At 40.0% G+C, this 19,122-nt stretch overlaps 1 protein-coding gene across 2 annotated transcripts in view; it reads left to right on the forward strand.

Annotated features, from left to right (window-relative positions):
* ca16b (carbonic anhydrase XVI b) overlaps nucleotides 1-19,122 on the forward strand; it is a 138,990-nt gene that overhangs the window by 18,622 nt on the left and 101,246 nt on the right. For both annotated transcript variants that reach the window (XM_074645640.1, XM_074645631.1), the window contains exon 2: nucleotides 11,659-11,763. In XM_074645640.1, the coding sequence (XP_074501741.1) occupies nucleotides 11,659-11,763 (105 nt within the window). The remainder of the gene's footprint in view (nucleotides 1-11,658; nucleotides 11,764-19,122) is intronic.

Consider the following 19,122-nt stretch of genomic DNA (forward strand, 5'->3'; position numbering starts at 1 on the left):
ACCCATAAACTTGACTAAATGTGCCATTGGTCTTTTTTATCCGTCTTGATTCAGGTCTTAGCTAAATTAATCAGTTTGAACAGTTGAAAACCTACTGTAATTGTAGTTGCCAAAACAGTGGGGATGAGCAACGACGTCTTGGTGTGAAAAAGAAATTATTTCATTTTTCTTCAACTCACAGTTACACTTTACTTTAGCATGCTATTTTTGGGCAGTGTAATGAAATTAAAACAAGACAGCGGGTAATGAATTCATCACGAATCCTGGGAATACTAGCAGCTTCAGTGTGAAAAAATATTAACTTAAATAAATGTACATTTAATTTGAATTATAAAGAAAAGGTAAAAAAAAAAAATAATCTGTAATTTGAGACATTATCCAAAGGAAGCAGGGAGCCAGCATGCTGGAAGTACACTGCTGATATCCTGTTGCGCCCTGAACTTTACGTCTAGGGGAACACAGGAAGTAACCCAACCTTTGTAAAAATGGGACCAAAACAACAAGAGGTTGCTGAAGTGAATTTATTTATAAGAAAATGAAACAGAGAATTCATATTGTTGCAGTTTTTCATTAATTGTATTCAGGGATGTCAAAGTTAATGCGATAATAACGTGTTAGCGCAAATTTGTTTTAACACCATTCATTTCTTTAACGCATTAACCCAATCTATCTTTCGGAGGTTATAGCGGGTCTCAGTCATACTAGCTTGTCGCGAAGGAGGTTAAATAACGCTCCGAACTTGGGCTAAATTTTGATGAGGAAAAAACTGCCATGGCCATTTTCAAAGGGGTCCCTTGACCTCTGACCTCAAGATATGTGAATGAAAATGGGATCCCATGCAGTTTGGGGCAAGTCATAGTCAAGTCAGCACACTGACAGCTGTTGATGCCTGTTGGCCTTGAGTTTGCCATGTTATTATTTGAGTATATTTTTGATGCTAAATGCAGTACCTGTGAGGGTTTCTGGACAATATCTGTCATTGTTTTGTGTTGTTAATTGATTTCCAATAATAAATATATACATACATTTGCATAAAGCATTTGTTTTCCCATGTTGATAAGAGTATTAAATACAAGACAAATCTCCCTGTTAAGGTCCAATTTGACAGCCCTAATTGTATTATATCATAAAAAGCTCAAGTGATATTATTTGTATGCCTCCACGCCCGTGACAGCCGTGGCCCGGAGGCATTATGTTTTCGGGTTGTCCGTCTGTCCTGACGTCCATCCCATTCTCGTGAACGTGATATCTCAGAAACGTCTTGAGGGAATTTCTTGGCATTCAAATTTGGCACAAATGTCCACTTGGACTCAAGGATGAATGCATTTGACTTTGGTGGTCAAAGGTCAAGGTCATAAAACATGTTTTTTGGGCCGTAACTCAAGCATTCACATGCTAAATATGACAATTTTACACAAATGTCTAACAGGATACAATTATGTAGTGATGACATTTTGGACGGACGTGGATGTAAACTTGCAACTTGATTGGTTGGTGGAGGCATACAACTGCGAGGCGGTAATTCTAGTTTGTACTTGTGATACAGTGTAATGTGAATGTTGTATTTGTAATTGTATTTACATCCTGGTCCTTGTGAAAGTTCTTGAGAAAGAAATAAAGAACCGCATACAGTAAGTGAGGCTGCTAAAGAGGTATCAAGTGCATTCGTCTTCCAGGTTTTATTTACCATTTCTAAATCCAGCCTTCAGGTATTGATTAGAGTCCAACATCAAAAAGCATTTAAAGAGGAAGGTAGGAGGTCTGACTGCTTGTATGGCCCCGGGCAGGCATGAAGAGCCTGCTTTGGAAGTGATGCATGCAAAGTCATGCAGTGGTATTATTTATGGCTAACATTGACTCATTTGGCCAGTGAGCCTTTTTCCACCAGTACTTGGCTGATGTTTTCTACCCGAGCACATTTCCACAGGTATTTGATTCCACATATTTCCTTGGAATTTGCAGCTTTTTATTATATATTTTACAAACTGAAATCACTTTCCAGCAGCTACACAACGGCACACATTTTCAGCCCGGGTGTCCCGAGATCAAATCACCGGCTCGGCAGTATCAGTGTCACGCTCTACCTGTTGCGCTAGATGGGACCCATTTACATTGCCAGTAATCAACCATCACCATTCATGAACACCAGTAATGCGCGAAGAGTGTAATGTATCCACCAGAGGCAGCTGAATTTATTTCAGAATCAATAACTAGACAATTCATGCAGGGCTGCACACCGGCGGTGTCCTCAGGAATGACCTCACAAGCTCTTGGCACTTAAGCGATCCAATTGCCACATATTGAAAATTGAAAACCTCACTTTACACAGTAAATTTCCTTGACATTGTCAGAGCTGTTATGTACGGTCCTGCCACCGTGTGCGGAGAGAAAAAAGGTTTGAGGATTGTTTATTGTAGTCTGGGAAAGGGGAACAAGCTATAGCTGGTCTAGTAAAGAGGTCACCAGCCTTGAATTTGTTTTAATCTTGTTAATGGTTTTCATCAAAGCCCCCTGATGCACTCAATCAGCCGAGCAGCGGCAGCTATTTAATGCACTTACTTCACTGTACCAGCGTTGTCCTAGAAGCACACTGACACAATTCAGATTTACTATATAAGTTCACCATTTCTGAAGAGCGGCCGTCTATTGTGTTCATGTGAGTGTTCGACGTTGACTTCTCCACAGGAAGTCGTGCAGTTTTAATTAATAAAAGAGTCAGTTTTTGGTCAAACAATAGAACAATACCAGCTCCTTATGAATAGAGAATAAATGCCAGGATGTGATTTTTTTTCTTTTCTTTTCTTTTCTTAAAGAAAGGCTGAATACACTGGAGACTTTTCATCTAGACCTTTTCGCCCACATGCTCTGTAACAGTCATTTGATGCACCGTGTTTCTCGCTTTATTCCTTGTAATAAAAGGTTGAAGAACAGTGAAGAACGTGCGTCTGAACTGAGAGTGGGTTGAGAGTTGTTGACATATTTGGATTTGATTATAATGAGATGGCCTTATCCACTTTTTCTAAAGATATGTTGAGAGAAAAGACTGCAGAGTGTAGCATAAAAGAGAACTGCGAGCACGCCTCGGTTGACCTTCCTCCTATTTTGCTCGCTTTTGTTGTTCAAGTTCCCCAATGAAACACAAACAAAAAATGTTTGGGAGGAGGTCCGAGGCTGCAACGCGCGCTGTGTGTGTGTGTGTGTGTGTGTGTGTGTGTGTGTGTGTGTGTGTGTGTGTGTGTGTGTGTGTGTGTGTGAGATGGCAGTATTTTGGACTTATCTGAAAGTTGGGTTTCTGTCACTTCACTATTTCTACTTGTCTCTATATCTCACTGTGAAGTTGTATTTTAGGGTTTTCAGCGCCCTGCATGGCATTGACGAAAACATCTCAGCTCAGTGTGCAGTAGCACTTCCTGTCAATTAACATGATGACCAAAGAAACCAGACAGGCCTTGACATGCACACAGACCTGCTCATAACCCACAAAAGAGAGAAATAAAAAAACAGATTAAGACGAGCCGTCGTGGGAAAAATTTGAAAATTAGTTTTTTGGAATTTTTTAATTTCATTTTTATTTTTCATTTAGTATCTCAAGGAACAATTTCAACTTTAGACTAATGGGCTTAATTTTTTTTACCTAATATGGATGCATTTCTTTGGCCCAAGGGTGCTGATGTCCTCTTTGCTGAAACTGCTTGTTTGCTTTTCGCTGTGTAGGCCTAAATATCTGCATAGGGATTTGAGTTGTTGCTTTATTATTTCTGAGCTTGATGTTTTTAGCCCCGAGGCTCGGCTCCCTCTGTTCCGTATCTTTGGCTGATCTTGGCAGTTCTCGTGTTCCTGAGGTCCTCGGCGTGACTCAAAACACTTCCGGGGGATATCGAGCCACATCGCCCACTTTCTCCCGAGGAACGAGAAACACATGCACACTCAAGATCATGCTCCATTTACCCCCCTTTCTACGCTCGACCCCCGACCTTGTTTTGCCACTGTGACTTGTTCTGGTTACCCACGTAAACCTCCACACACACACACACACACACACACACACACACACACACACACACACACACACACACACACACACACACACACACACACACCGTGGATACAGTCAGCTGTGTGCCATTTGAAATGAAACGAGCACATTTGAAATGTAGGTGTGTTTGTCATAAATACACGTGTTAGTGATTCGCCAACAACAGAAAGCCAAGCAGATGTTCTCACATTTGACAGACGCCATGCATTGCAGATGAGATTGCGCCGACAGCAGCTGTCTCTCTCAGTATGCACATTTGTTCCCTCGTATACATAGCAATTTTGCATCAAGAGTCTGCCCCTTTATACACTCATGATGCCTGTGAGAAAAAAAAACACAGCTCACTTCTGTTTAGTACGAATTCAGACGGAATAATGTAAAAGTTGTTAAAACTGCAGTTTGTCTAATTAGTAAATTTAATGATATGCCTTCTCTCTCCCTCTAATTAAAGGACAAGCTGAGAAAATGGGCACGGGTGACGTGAATGAGCCGTGCTTCCTTCTCCCCCTCGATAACTACTGTCGAAGTGGCTGTATGTGGCTGAATGAATGTAGCAGGCCATTGCTGGAGGAGAATGTCAAAGATAACGACGCTGACTGACGTGTCGGAAAAGAATTGACTTTATTCAAACCGCGGTGAAACACTTAATACTCTTCGGGGAAGTTAGTGTTGTTTCCCATTCACACAGCACGTAGTGTCAGGACACATTAATTATCGCTGACAGAGTGCAACTGAGCTTAGTTCACTTTCCCTTATTAAGCTTAAATAAACGGAACTTTTCTCTTTGATAATGGATTTTAACAACACAAAGTAACACCGGTGCTGCTAGGGATTTGTTCCACTGCCACTTGTCTTTCACAGGTGAAGGTTAAAGTTTTTTTTAAAGACCCCAGTGAAATGAAAAAAATTAATTTTCCAGGTTTTTACCATGTGGCCCTGTGTTAATTGTTAATTTATCTCTAGTTATATGCCAAATGTGTGTGAAAAGGAATATTTTGACATCAAAGTCCCCGGCGTTTTCCCTTCTGTAAAAAGACTTTAAGTGACTAGCTAGCCACACCGGTCATATAAAACCGCACTTCACCGTTTGTGGATCGCAGCAGCTAACCGAGCAATATGGAGAGATAGGCTGAGATGTGTGTTTGGATATGAGTGGGCAAACACTTTTGTTTTAATTTACAGAACAATGTGGCTGAGGTCCAATTCCTTCAAGGGAAACCTTTCAACCGGCCCTGTGTCACTCTAGCGCGGGGCGATACATACGGATGAACGTCTGCCGGATGATGCAAAATGAACGGCGGAGTTTTGCCGGCGGGTGAGCGGGGATTGTGTGTAACATTACCTCTCGCTATCATTCCTTCATTCACCTTTCTGCAAAGGTCGACGTTGTGATATTTACGCATATCTAAATACCTGTGGATAGCAAAGTCTTTCATAAAGTTTAAAATAGGGCTGTCAAAGTTAACGCGTCAACGCACATTCGTTTTAACGCCACTAATTTCTTTAACACAGTAACGCAACTACCGATTTTTAGGTTTAGGTTTAAGGTTAAGGTACTTTTTCAACAGATAAAAAATGTGTGATGACTTTGCGATTAATCATGATTGACTATGGACAATCATGTGATTAATCGCGATTAAATATTTAAATTGATTGACAGCCCTAGGTTAAAAGTAGGTGTGTTTCACCTTCTTTTCTTTTGGGCATGCATCTCTGCAAACTGTCGGCTAGTTTGTTTGTGTACAACGCACAGAGCTGGCCGTAAACAGGCAAGAGGCTGTGTGTCGCAAACTGCTGTAAAAACCTCTATTGAGACGCATATTCTGAATGCGCTGTATACATGTCCAAAGAATGCTCCTAAAACCGGAATAATATCGGCATATCCCACACGTCTTAATCGTAAAATGATCCATTCTGAATAAGGTCTAATTCAGCATATCCAAACGGAATATGCTGTTTACATGACCCATATCAAATTCAGAATATTCTGATACTTTGAATAATAGTGGAATATTAGTGTACATGCATGTGTACTATATGTTTTTTTTAGGGTCAACAAATCCCAACACCTAAACCAACAATGAATTAATCCTACTAACAAGTGTTGTCTGAAGTCGCCAAAAGTGTATTCCTCTGAGCCATATCCAAAAACACATCTATAAGCCACACTCATTGTTTCTCTGTGACATGTTCCTTCATTACCGTTAACACACGGGCGCTGTAGTTTATTCTGAGGCAATCCCACATCCACCATCCTGCTTCAGTAATTACTCACTCACACGCATGCAGCTGAAAATAGTCCCCAACAAATAGACAATTCACTCCTGTTGAGTAATGTTTGCTAAAAAACTACAGTGCCCAGCTGTTTTAGGAAATATTTAGCTTTGTTGAGAAAAAAATGAAAGTATACGTTCACGACCTGTTTTAAAAAAAACACATCTGTCTTCAGTAGGGAAAGTATCGAGAGACGGACTAATGAGTCGTTGGTTTTGGTCTTTTCGTGGGATTTGTTGATAATAACAAAATATAGAATATTGACAGATTTAACCTTTACAGTCTGTCACCGAGGACGGGCAGAAATAATAGATTATTGATGACTCTTTGTGTACGAGCCTAATTAGTCTTAATTTATTCTAGCAGTAGTCATTATTATATGTAAATGAATGAGCAACTGGCAACCTGAGATCTGCACATCTGACTGTCCCCTGAATATGCGTCTTTAGTTATTCAAAAATAAGAGCAACTAGATATCATGAAAAAAGAAACAGGCCTAGTTTTCTATTTTTAGACCTAGTGTTTTATTTCTAGTGTTCCCATTTTTCTATTTTCAGCTTATATAAGAAGAAGCCATTAGCCACTTATTACCATATGATGCACTTTTTTACTGTGCTGTTAAGAGGTTGTCATTTTCACATGAATCACATCAGTGGAATCAAAGTGGAAAACAAAAAAACACCATCCTTAGCTATTGTGAGCTTTTAGCTGCATGAGGAAATGTGTAAATTACATTGTAAACTCAGGATGCATCTCATAGTTTATCCATCCCTGAATAACACCTCCCGCTGACATGGACGCACCGGCTCCGGCTATCCTTCACATACCTGATGCTACCATCGGTGATGAGATTGATATTTTAACTCCGGCCCCCGATGACTAATGGAAGTTAAACGCTCCTGTGGTTGTTGTTAGGCTGCTGTTTTTCAAGGGCTCTCAGGGGTTCTTGGCTTGTTGTTGAGTGTGATATTATGGAACAAATAGCAGGGCTTCATGGCGGTGTAGATGATTTAACCGCCCTCAGGGCAATGAAAAAAGGAAAATGATTTTGTATGCCTAGACATTGTACAAGGTGTTGTTCTCTAGGTGTTTTGAAGCCTTTTATTTCCTCTGCGCTTCCTAAGAACAACACTCGGATGTACAAATCAAGACTCACAATGTCTGAAATGTAAAAATACCTTTTCAGGCCAAACACTCTGCATCTCATTTAAACCACCGGTTTAACCTACATAATTGCCGTTCACTTGCGTTTTTTCTGGATTTAAGATTTATGAATGTTGTTTGAGTGCTGTGCAGCTCTCTCCCCAGTCTCCTTCAGGGCCCAGCTCCGGCTGTGTTGTCTGTCTGCTCTGCTCTATCAGAGATGCTGTGGCTTTAATCCTTTGCCCACAGGGGACGGCTGACATGGATGAGAGTAAACTGTTGACATGGTGCTGTCTCCTATGCTCTCTGATCAAAGACGGTGCAGCCCTCCTGTTTCACAACCTGCCTTCAAATATGCTCCGAGTCTCTGCCACAGAGACGCCCCCCCATCTCTGTTTCACACTTCACGTTAACCCCATGTTTTCCCCATAGTCAATTGATACGTCTGATGATAACAAAGCGGCCATTTATGACTTTGCCCATTCGGTCTCTGTGACCTCCCTCCAAGCAATGAATTTGATTTGGAAAGCACTGTGTAAGTGGCTCATACCGTAGCGGAGACCATTTTTGGAGGCAGTAAAGTGCCGACTTTAAGTGCAAGGGAAAGACTTGATGTAGTGCTTAGTTTAATTAATCCCCAGTAATGATGCAACTATTAGTAAGAGCTGAGCTCGTCTTAAGTGGCTGGAGGTGTGTGTGTGTGTGTGTGTGTGTGTGTGTTTGTATTTGATGTGTGCAGATCCTGATGAACTACAACTCACTGTCTTAAGGTGGTTTAGCTGCAGGAGTTCAGAGAGTTCTTCTGCTGTTCTTCTGAAGTTACTTTTAACCCCGTGAGACTGTGTGATATACAATAGTTGTCATGGTTACAGTGTCATGTATAGCATGTGCTTATACAACATGAGCTCCTGTCACATATGTAACGTTAAAGGATATTTTAAACTGTTCATCTTGTTCGGAAAAAAAATCCATAAAACAAGCATGATAATAAATAATCTGTATCTGTTTTGTTAGATAATATCGATTAAAATATTTAATCACATGATTTCCGATATTTAATCACGATTAATCACACATTTTTCATCTGCTCAAAATGTACCTAAAAAGGGAGATTTGTCAAGTATTTAATACTCTTATCAACATGGGAGTGGGAGAATATGCTTGCTTTATGCAAATATATGTATGTATTTATTATTGGAAATCAATTAACAACACAAAGCAATGACTAATATTGTCCAGAAACCCTCACAGGTACTGCATTTAGCATTAAAAATATGCTCCAATCATAACATGGCAAACTGCAGCCCAACAGGCAACAACAGCTGTCAGTGTGTCAGTGTGCTGACTTGACTATGACTTGCCCCAAACTGCATGTGATTATCATAAAGTGGGCATGTCTGTAAAGGGGAGACTCGTGGGTACCCATAGAACCCATTTTCATTCACATATCTTGAGGTCAGAGGTCAAGGGACCCCTTTGAAAATGGACATGCCAGTCTTTCCTCGCCACAATTTAGCACAAGTTTGTAGCGTTATTTAACCTCCTTTCCGACAAGCTAGTATGACATGGTTGGTACAAATGGATTCCGTAGGTGTTCTAGATTCATATACCAGTCTTCTTCAATACAGCATGATGTTCATTTAGTAAATTAATATAATGTAAATCAGCTTTTATTGTCACACATTGTATTGTACACAGCACAGCACACAGAGAAATTTATCCTCTGCATTTAACCCATCCTGGTATATTGGGAGCTGTGGGCAGCTACTATATGAGAGTAGTTTGGGGGTCCGGTGCCTTGCTCAAGGGCACCTCGGAGGTGAACTGGCACCTCTCTAGCTACCAGTCCACAGTCCGTTCTTAGTCCGTGCGGGGACTTGAACCAGCGACTCTCTGGTTCCAGAGCTACTGCCGCACCAAATGATGGTCCCATTTAGAGTCAAATAGACCATAAAGCAGGGTATGCTTTAGGGCGTGTCTACCTTGTGATCGACAGCTCGCTACCTCCCGGTCTGGGGGTTGTCTGTGTTTTCGTCTTACAACTTCAACCCTTTCACTGTGTGTTTTCAGTTAATTGTCACTTTTGGTTGCAAAAAAGCCAAGATGGCGACGCCCAAAATGCCAAACTCCAGGCTTCAAAACGTCAGTCCACAAACCAATGGGTGACGTCACGGTGACTACGTCCACTTCTTATATGTAGGTTATGTTATTACGGTGGCTGAGATTGTGGTTCTCGTTGGTGTAGCTCTTTTGTTAGAATGAACTAATGCTGAGACACACGTGAAGGGACTGTTTTGTTAGTTTTAGTGCATTTTGGATGTGAGATTAACTGCTGTGCCAATCTGCATGTCTGTAAAGGCAACTGTGTGAATAGTTTTAAAACGGCGAGCGCGGCACTGAGTACAATTTGTAACCAGTTTTGCAAAAAAAATCCTGATACAACATGGATTTTCTAAATAGATTCAAAAACTGTATTGCAGCAAATAAGCAGTGATTTCTGCTTCCATTTTGAGTCTGGCAGATTGTCATCTCTGCTTTTGTTTTAGTTCTTCCTGCCATTCCTTTTTTTTTTTTTTACACAGAAACAATCTGCCTACCCAATTGTTTGCATCCTTCTAGCAACAAGCAACCAATATTAGCCAATACATCTGTGGCTTTTTGAATGCCACAGTGGGTTTTGACTGCTTGAAGCAACACAAAAACACTCTTGTTTTGCTTGAGCACCTGATTGACAATGGCTTCAGCTAGACATTTTCTTCTCTACTGGCACAGGCTGCATCCGTCGTGGAACACATTTCCCCCCAATGAGTTTGATTATTGCAAGTCTGGGACTAGGGAGTGTGTATGCTTAAGGACAATTTGTGCTTCCGGCATTCGCTGTAATTCTGTTGACAATGTTTGATTTCTTTCGGGCAATTTGCCCTTAGAAGCTCAAGAGACATTTGTGCCCAGAAGACACAGGGCTGATTGTCTACACTCCTGATAAACATACGCTGTCTGAATTTTACTGAATGAAGCTTAGCAGGGAAGCCATTGTGCCATTATTACATCCGTGCTTATATTACGAGCATATTGACCATCCATTCTATTTATTTTAATTTTATTTCGTTTCCTTTGGCCAGCTTGCTGCTGTAAAAGAATCAGATTGATTGTAGCTGTAAGAGAGCGAGAAGCATCACAGAGGGCTGAAGGAGAAGCTCCTCTTGTTTTCCGCAGATCCCCGATGGCGATGATCATTACCACCCATTAAGGCATTGTGTCAAATGATGGCACCTGGGCTGAAAGCAAGGGATTTTTCCCTTTTTTTTTTGATGCACATTGTCGCCACCGTTGCTCCCTTTTCTCTGGTTCAGTTTGGGAGATTAGGAAGTTCAGGAAAAATTGAAATTTGTCATAATAGCAAGGCTAACTTACTAGGTAAAAATGTATGTTTCAGTCACTGTCAGGCAGCACTGGGGGGGTTACCGTCCCTCCTGAGAGTAGCTGCAACAGCTGCAATTCTGGGAGGAGATTTGAAGCACTTTGACTGAATGTGTCTATTAAAGTGAAGTATACAGGTACCTGAGCTGTAATCTACTATGTTGAGCATATACTGTATAGATTTTTAAATTAGTTTTTAAGCGTTGTAAGTACAACAAGATGACTCTGAACAACCCTGGATTTTTTGTTCCATAACGACATGTTTAAATGTTCAATGTCATCTTCCATCAATTCAGTGCCCTTTTTTTTTTTTTTAAATCATTCCTGCAAAATCTGCACATGACAACTACAGTATGGTTCAGTGCAGGATTTTGTAAGCCGTATTCTTTTGACATCATCACGATACTGCTGTAGGTTGACAAAAGGTAATATTGAGTTATTGCCCAGCCCTAGGAGATAGGGGATGAACCCCAGTGTGCAGTTTTAAAGTTGGAGACATTACACACCCATCCATCACCCCCAACCTTCATACTCACACATTTTGTGAAGCTGCATTTGAGTGCGCGCTTCGTTCTGCATCAACACAGATTTTATCGTGAGACTGGACTATTATTTTCTTTATGAATCTCTCACTGTGTCGCCAGCTATCGACATTAGCCACGTGCATTTTCTCAGACATGTTTTAATAGACTGTTGGATAAGTTGTCAAAGTATTTGTTGAGGCTGTAATTGAAACTTTTCTTCGCCCCTGTGGAGTTTCTCATCTCCGTGTCTGCCTCCCACAGTTGCATCGGGTGGCCAACCTCGCCATGCTGGAGACGGGCACCATGGGAGCACAGGCGTAATGAGGGAGAGGAGGGCAGCCGGTGACCCCTACTGGTCCTATACAGGTGAGCTCTCATTTGTGCGCTGACCAGAGACCTCAGTAGGAGGGGAAATGCATTTCTTTGACTCGTTCACCTCGGCTGTATCTCGCCCATAATTTAGCTATTTTTGTCGACCACTTTGCCAGAAAGCCCTCCTGTTTTCCTCCTCACTGCTGTAGCCAGAAGGGCTTGATTAGCATTTATATAATAGTATACAGTACCTGTACTGTATGTTTTCAACTGTAATTGAACTAATGCGCTGGAGAGAAGGAAACACTGACACACACAGCAAAGTGTGTTGATGTTCAAATCTTTCTCTGTCACTATCAATAAAGGCAAATAAATAAAAATTGTAATTGAATAAAAACCTCACAATTAGTTGTGAACCCCACTCTTCTTCAACAAGTGATGGCTACAAATACAAAAGTTAAACATACGTATGGCATGAAGGACGATTATGACCTCTCGTATGTCACATGTAGTTGTGCAGGTGGCAGCTGTCTTCTGCAGACCACCGTTTGTATTAAGGTATATTGTAAATCAGAAATACAGTAGGCCTAGCTAGATTGTGGTGCTTTAGGTTTAGGTCAGCGGGACAATATATTGATATTATATCGATATTGTGATGTTAGACTAGATATCGTCTTAGATTTTGGATAGCGTAATATCTTAATATGTCATCAGTGTTGTCTTTTCCTGGTTTTAAAGGCGGCATTATAAGTAAAGTGATGTCATTTTCTGAACTTGCTAGACTTGTTCTAGCTGTTCTATAATTTGCCTTTACCCACTTTGTCATTACATCCACCTTACTGATGATTATTTATCCGAAATCTCATTGTGTAAATAATAGGGCTGTCAAAGTTAACAAGATAATAACGTGTTAACCCAAATTTGTCTTAACGCCACTTATTTGTTAAATTCATTAACGCAACTTGCTTACTTACTTTACTACTAATAATAGTAATATTAGTGAATGTAAATGGGTTCTATGGGTACCCACGAGTCTCCCCTTTACACTCATGCCCACTTTATGATAATCACATGCAGTTTTGGGGCAAGTCATAGTCAAGTCAGCACACTGACACACTGACAGCTGTTGTTGCCTGTTGGGCTGCAGTTTGTCGTGTTATGATTTGAGCATATTTGTTATGCTAAATGCAGTACCTGTGAGGGTTTCTGGACAATATTTGTCTTTTTTGTGTTGTTAATTGATTTCCAATAATAAATATAAACATACATTTGCATAAAGCAGCATATTTGACCACTCCCATGTTGATAAGAGTATTAAATACTTGACATATCTCCCTTTAAGTTACATTTTGAACAGATAAAAAATGTGTGATTTCCGATCAACCGTGATTAACTATGGAAAATAATACGATTAATCGGGATTAAATATTTGAATCGATTGACAGCCCTAGTAAATATTTTGTAAAAGCACAACTAGTCAACTCTGCAATATCGTTGCAATATCGAGGTATTTGGTCAAAAATGTTGTGGTATTTGATTTTCTCCGTATCGCCCAGCTCTACTTTGGGTCTAGAAAGGCGCTTTACAAATAAAATGTATTATTATTATTATTATAAGATTAGTTGTTTTAATTCCTGCCTTTATTATTGATAATATGCATGCCTTTAATGCCAAAGTAAGTGTGAATTTAGCCCCTGCCTCCTCCTCTAAGCTCTCAGCCATCTACCTTGACAAACTGTAAAGATGACCGGATGTGGCAGCCCAGAGTGAGCAGTCAGACAAAACGCTCTAATGCAGAGGTTTTCAAAGTGGGAGGCGGGCCTCCCCAGGGGCGCTCAGAGAATGGAAGTGAAAACATATTACATTAGATGTTACATTAGTTATCAAAAGTATATCACATAGCCTAAATGTGATATGGTTAAAGACAGTTCAGAGATACAGGAGATCGGAGTAAGTTTACTGTTTTTCTCACTTTCCAAGAGTCAGAAAACTAATAATTTCATTAAGATAGGCCTTTTTTATGTATTTGGTGAAGTTAGGTCAACGAGAAAGGTTAACCTGGCTCAATTGTTTAGTGTCTATTGGCTGAAATATCATAATCATGATCCCATAGGCATCCAGGAATTGAAACTAAGCAAGTAAAATAAGGGGGTGGGGGGTTTCCAAGCTTTGTCTGCCCACAGTCTCACACTTTGAAAACCCCTCCTCTAATGGATTAATCATTATGTGCACTTTTGTGCTTGTAAATATTCTCCGAGTAGTATGTGTTTGCATATGTGTTTTTCAGCGGTAAAGTTGAGTGTTGTTGTTTTGTTTTTAAGGAGCAGCAGCTGAGTTATAAGTTTGAGAAAGTTGCTTTTTTTTCTCCAAAGTCTGCAAAGAAAACAAATTTAGCAAAACAGATTATGAAAATATGTTTGTTGATACAGATGTCAGTAGTTTTTTGTTTTTTCTCAACTATAAAAGGCATTTTGTGTATATGGTTTATACAGCAATTATCATTTGTAGCACTCCAACACTTTAAAGGCTCCCAACATGCAGTATTTTGCAGTAAACTTGTTTTTGTAACCACTCACTCATACATTGAATATTTACATACCATAGAGGAAAAGAAAATCGATGAAAAAAACGTTCCTTCTGCGTTATAAATGCCGTTTTTTACATGTTTAAGTACACATGAATGTTCTTTAAAGAGCACTGCTTCCCATTCAGCTCTCCACACTCACACACAGTGCAAACACAGCCATTGAGCAGCTCCGGTGGGAAATGGGGGTTATGTGCTTTGATCGAGGGCACCTCACTGGAAGAGCTCAGGAAGGGAGGAGCAGTCGGTTAAATTATATTTACAGGTTCCAAGGTCCAAAAACACCCCCTAGCAAATAACTAACTCGGTCCCTCTGCTCTTGGAGTGAATCACAGCTCTGAAAATTATTATTATACTGATGGAATATTTTGTCTTTGGCACTGCTGTTCCCATGGTTTCAGGCAAGAAAATGCAAATGTGAAAAAGAGTGCAAAGAACAGCGAAAAGTTTATGTTTATGTTTGTTTTCTTTCATAAAAATGTATTAATTTTTTCATGATGTTAGTGGCTGCTGTCCCACCACTAACCGGAAACCGTAGCTGCATTATACTTCTATCCGTCATCAGTGTACTCTTTACACGGTAACTGTCATTATGTGCAGATTTTAGTTAGTGATTGCTTATAAAAATTACCATACTCATCGCATTCTTACTAGAGGGTCTCCAGCGGGACCCGATCTTGTTCCGGACGGGTTCTGCTTTATTTTCTAATTGAGACAACAGCCTTGATTCCGATTTTTTTCTCTCGCTCAGTTCATTTCTAAGGCCGTATGATTTTTCTTTGACAAAATGGTATGTATATTTATGAATCAGTCGGAGCTGCAGGCCATTTTAATACTAATATTTTGTAGCCTTTGTGGGGGAAATATTCATTTTTGTGTTTGTGCGCAGAGTTGTATGAATGCTTAGCAAGAGGCAGGCTGGTAATTTGGAGAAGATAAGATTAATGTTTAAGATTTTTTATATAAGGAGGGTGGGCAAAAAAATGAACAAAATCAGGTTAGGGAAGTGGCTGACATGGGTTGATTTTCTGGACATTCATTTCAGGCCCGTGTAGAGCACTAATTCCAACCAGTGAAGGCAGCTGGCTGATTGTACTGAGAAAAAGGGAAGCATTGAGGGAACACAGAAATGTCCATTGCTTTGGAAAGGTAATTAGCGGCTAAGGCTGTGAATGGGGGACAGACAAGCGTGCCTTAGCAGCTAAATGGTTATTAAGGGCATTTGCTCGGTGCAAGTGAGTGTAAAGGAAATGCACACAGTAGGGTTAGCCTGAAGCTAGAAGGTACTGGTGCAGAACAGACTCCAGCTCTATGAGCCAAATACACACACACATAGTACACAACGTATAGGGGGAGCAGAGCACCCATTGTTTCTCACAGACTTTTCCACACCCTTCACGGTGTATCCTCCAGTCTAGAAACTTCTGCTGGAGAGGAGCTGTTTGAAGAATGTGGAACAATATGAGCCTCAGAAAAACTGGAGCAGGAGCAAAATAGAAATGAGGAACAATTTAGAGAAAGTTTCTGGAATTTTGTTCTGATCCGAATGTAAAAAAAAATGTAAAAAAGTTTAAATGTACGCTATATTTTATATTAAGGGTGAGAATCACCAGAGACCCCCAAGATACAATATTATCATGATACTTTAGTCACAATATGATTTTATTGCAATTTTAAACATTTTGCGATATGCTGAGTATTGTATATATTTATTACCTTTTTTTTCAACTGCAAACTAAGCAGTTTGTCAACATCAGTTTTATCTAATACGATACAGTTTTCACTCTGTCAATCTCAGAGTTTTCATTCACATATCTTGAGGTCAGAGGTCAAGACACCCCTTTGAAAATGGTCGCTTTTTCCTCTCCAAAATTTAGCATAACTTTGGAAAATTATTTGGTGTACTTTCTGACAAGCTAACATGACGTGGTTGGTACAAATGGATTCCTTCAGTTTTTTCTAGTTTCATACCAGTATCTCCACTCTAGCTTTAAGACTGAGATCGATATAATAAAAGATCGATACTTGACGTCAGTGTATCGATACAATATTACCACGCAAGATGTCGCGATACTGTGCTGTATCGCTTTTTTTCACCCACTTTTATTTTATAATAATGAATAACATTGATTGCTAAGTTTATATAATGCTATAAACATTTGGTAACATATGACGTGATAGTTTGAATTTTCACATTACGTAATGATATTAATGTCATCGGTTCTAAAAATATATTCAATATTTTTTTTTAGATGAGAAAGATTGCAAAGCTCTTGCATTTCACGCTTTAGTCCAATGCATTGAGGAACGAGGCCCACAGTGCAGTGGGAGCTCTTATCATTCCTTGTCACCTTCCTGTGTGCTTTGGTTATGAACCTCATTGTAAGTAGCCTCGAAACCTGCACTCTGAAATTTGATTAAAAGTTATTTAAGGCGTGCTGTGTGTGTGTGTGTGCCGTGTGTGTGCGTGGAAGCATTTTTCACAAGAGGGATGATATCATACTCACCGTAAGACTCCCACAGGAACAGGGCTATGCATCATTTTCCCCCCTTTTTTTATATCTCTGCAGGTTCTCACATCTTCTCCGTTAGTTCCTCCGGCTTCTTTTATCGGTCGTTTTTTATGTTTTGGGCCAATATAGGCAGTAGTTTGCTTTTGATTGCACTCTTGTTGATTTATTGTTCTAGTTTAATTACAGCACAACAGTTGGAGTACCTTAATGTGCATTTGCAGAGGCATTACGCCTGATCCCCCTCTAACAGTGTGTAGAATGGAAAACAAAAAAAAGAAGCAAAAAGCAAAGCAAAGAAATTATGGCATTAAAAATATAGATAAACGCCCTGAAGATAATTTACACTCAATATTTTTATTTTTTTTTCACCGCGTTATGAGAATTCGTCAGGTCCCTGAATTAACCCTCATGTCATTCCAGACTGATATGAAGCAATTATTCCTAATAAAAGATTTATGTTCTCGCTCTGCTCACTGTGAGAATTTATAATTTTGGTTTGAAAAATCTGTGCGTAATTGGGGGGAAATTAAAAATGCACAGTAAAGAGCACATGCTGCTGTAGCCCAAATCCTTTAGATGATATGGTAGTCTACCTCCACAAATGAATAATATAGCTATTAAAGCGCAACACCTCCAGTTGATTTTCTCACACGTATAACTTCCTCCGAGCCCTGTGCTTTGCATTGATAGAGCTTCCTACTGCAGCAGCAGCAGCAGTCATGGATGTTTGGATGGAAGCCATCCTGACAAGCTGTTGTAGCCACCGAAAGGGCCTGCGATTGTCTGATACGTGTGGATTATATTTCCCCCTCAGCCTGACTGTTTTATTCCACTTCACTGAGGTTTCCCGTGATCATTAGCAATCTTTCCACTCATGTCTCGCATAATGAAGTGAATGAAGTGTCATTTTCAATCAATTGCTATGTTGATCCAACTTAATTAGCACTTTAGAGGATACAAAACAAGATTAGGTAACTCACTGTTCTTGATTGCCAGGGTTGTTTGTTTTGGCTTTGAAATAACCCTCAATTCTACCGCTGCGCCCACTTTCCACCGCTTCAGATCTATCACATTTTCCTCTTCATTTTTTTTTGGTAAAATAAAATTGCACTGTTAAGGTGTTCCCAGCTTTTGAGATAAACATGTCAATCATACATTATTCCACAATTGGACAATTGATCTCATTAATATAAATTCTTTATAGAGACACAGTTGTTTGAACATATTCACCACAGGATTTCAGAGTTTTTGGTTCCATTTTCAAAATGTGACTCAGATTGGTGAGTTGGTTTTTAACATGTTAAGCCCCTACGATTCATACAACCTCAAATTGGCTGGGTGCTTGTGAAAGCAGTGCACTTTGTCTCTCGTGGCTTGACACCCCCATACAAAGACCGGAGGGAAAAGAGCAATGCCATGTTGTCATGGTGCCCGACAGAAGGAGCTCTGCCTCCTGCAGTTAATGAATCGAGAGGAGGATTGCTCCCGCTAGACCTCCATGTATGAGAAGCACTTGACTTTAAAGCAAAGCTCCCTGACTATGAGGCCGTCCAGGGGGTATGCATGGAGGGTAAAGTATGGGGCATATTATACAGGGATACGGGGACATGCTCCTCAGGGATGGAGATAAAAATACCAGCCCTAACGTGGCTTTTCCTGTGAGTTTTTCAGATGAGAAAGCTAGAGGTGATTTTTTTTTTATGTTGCCACGCTCTCCCTTTTGATGAAATCTGATTTATTGTAAATAATGATGTTTTGCTCCTGATTGTTTTGAGACAAAATAATATATATTAAATCTGTTGTGGGATTTGTTTTTGTATCATGAATCATGATGCACAATTTCTGCTGTCCAAATGAATGCTGCAAAGCAACTGTTAAATCAAATTTCTGCCAGAATGAAATACTTTCGAATGGCAGCTGAAAATCACAGTTGAATTTAATTTCCAATTATCATCGAGTCCAATCAGCCAGACAATATGCCCTGTGATTTTCCTAAGTGGCTGTAAGTAATATCAATCTCAGAAGGGGGTGTTTCGGCAATAGTTCTGCATTACCCAGTCGGAAATATACTTTAGCGGGTCCTTAGGTGAACATATGCCATCACTCCATCGCTATGCACACCAACCACCATCCGCTCACATTAAATGTCAGTCTACTCAAACCTCGCATTGATTGTTGCTTCACTAACCGATGCATCCAGTCGGCTGGTTGGTGAAGCTTTGGCTCTACCCCTCCCCATCCTCCTTCTGCTAAAATTGAGTTAAAGCCCCCCTCCAGTGTATTTTGGCATTTCTATGATATTTCATATTTATTTGA

This window comes from Sebastes fasciatus, chromosome 1 (assembly GCF_043250625.1).
Source record: "Sebastes fasciatus isolate fSebFas1 chromosome 1, fSebFas1.pri, whole genome shotgun sequence".
Lineage (NCBI taxonomy): Eukaryota > Metazoa > Chordata > Actinopteri > Perciformes > Sebastidae > Sebastes > Sebastes fasciatus.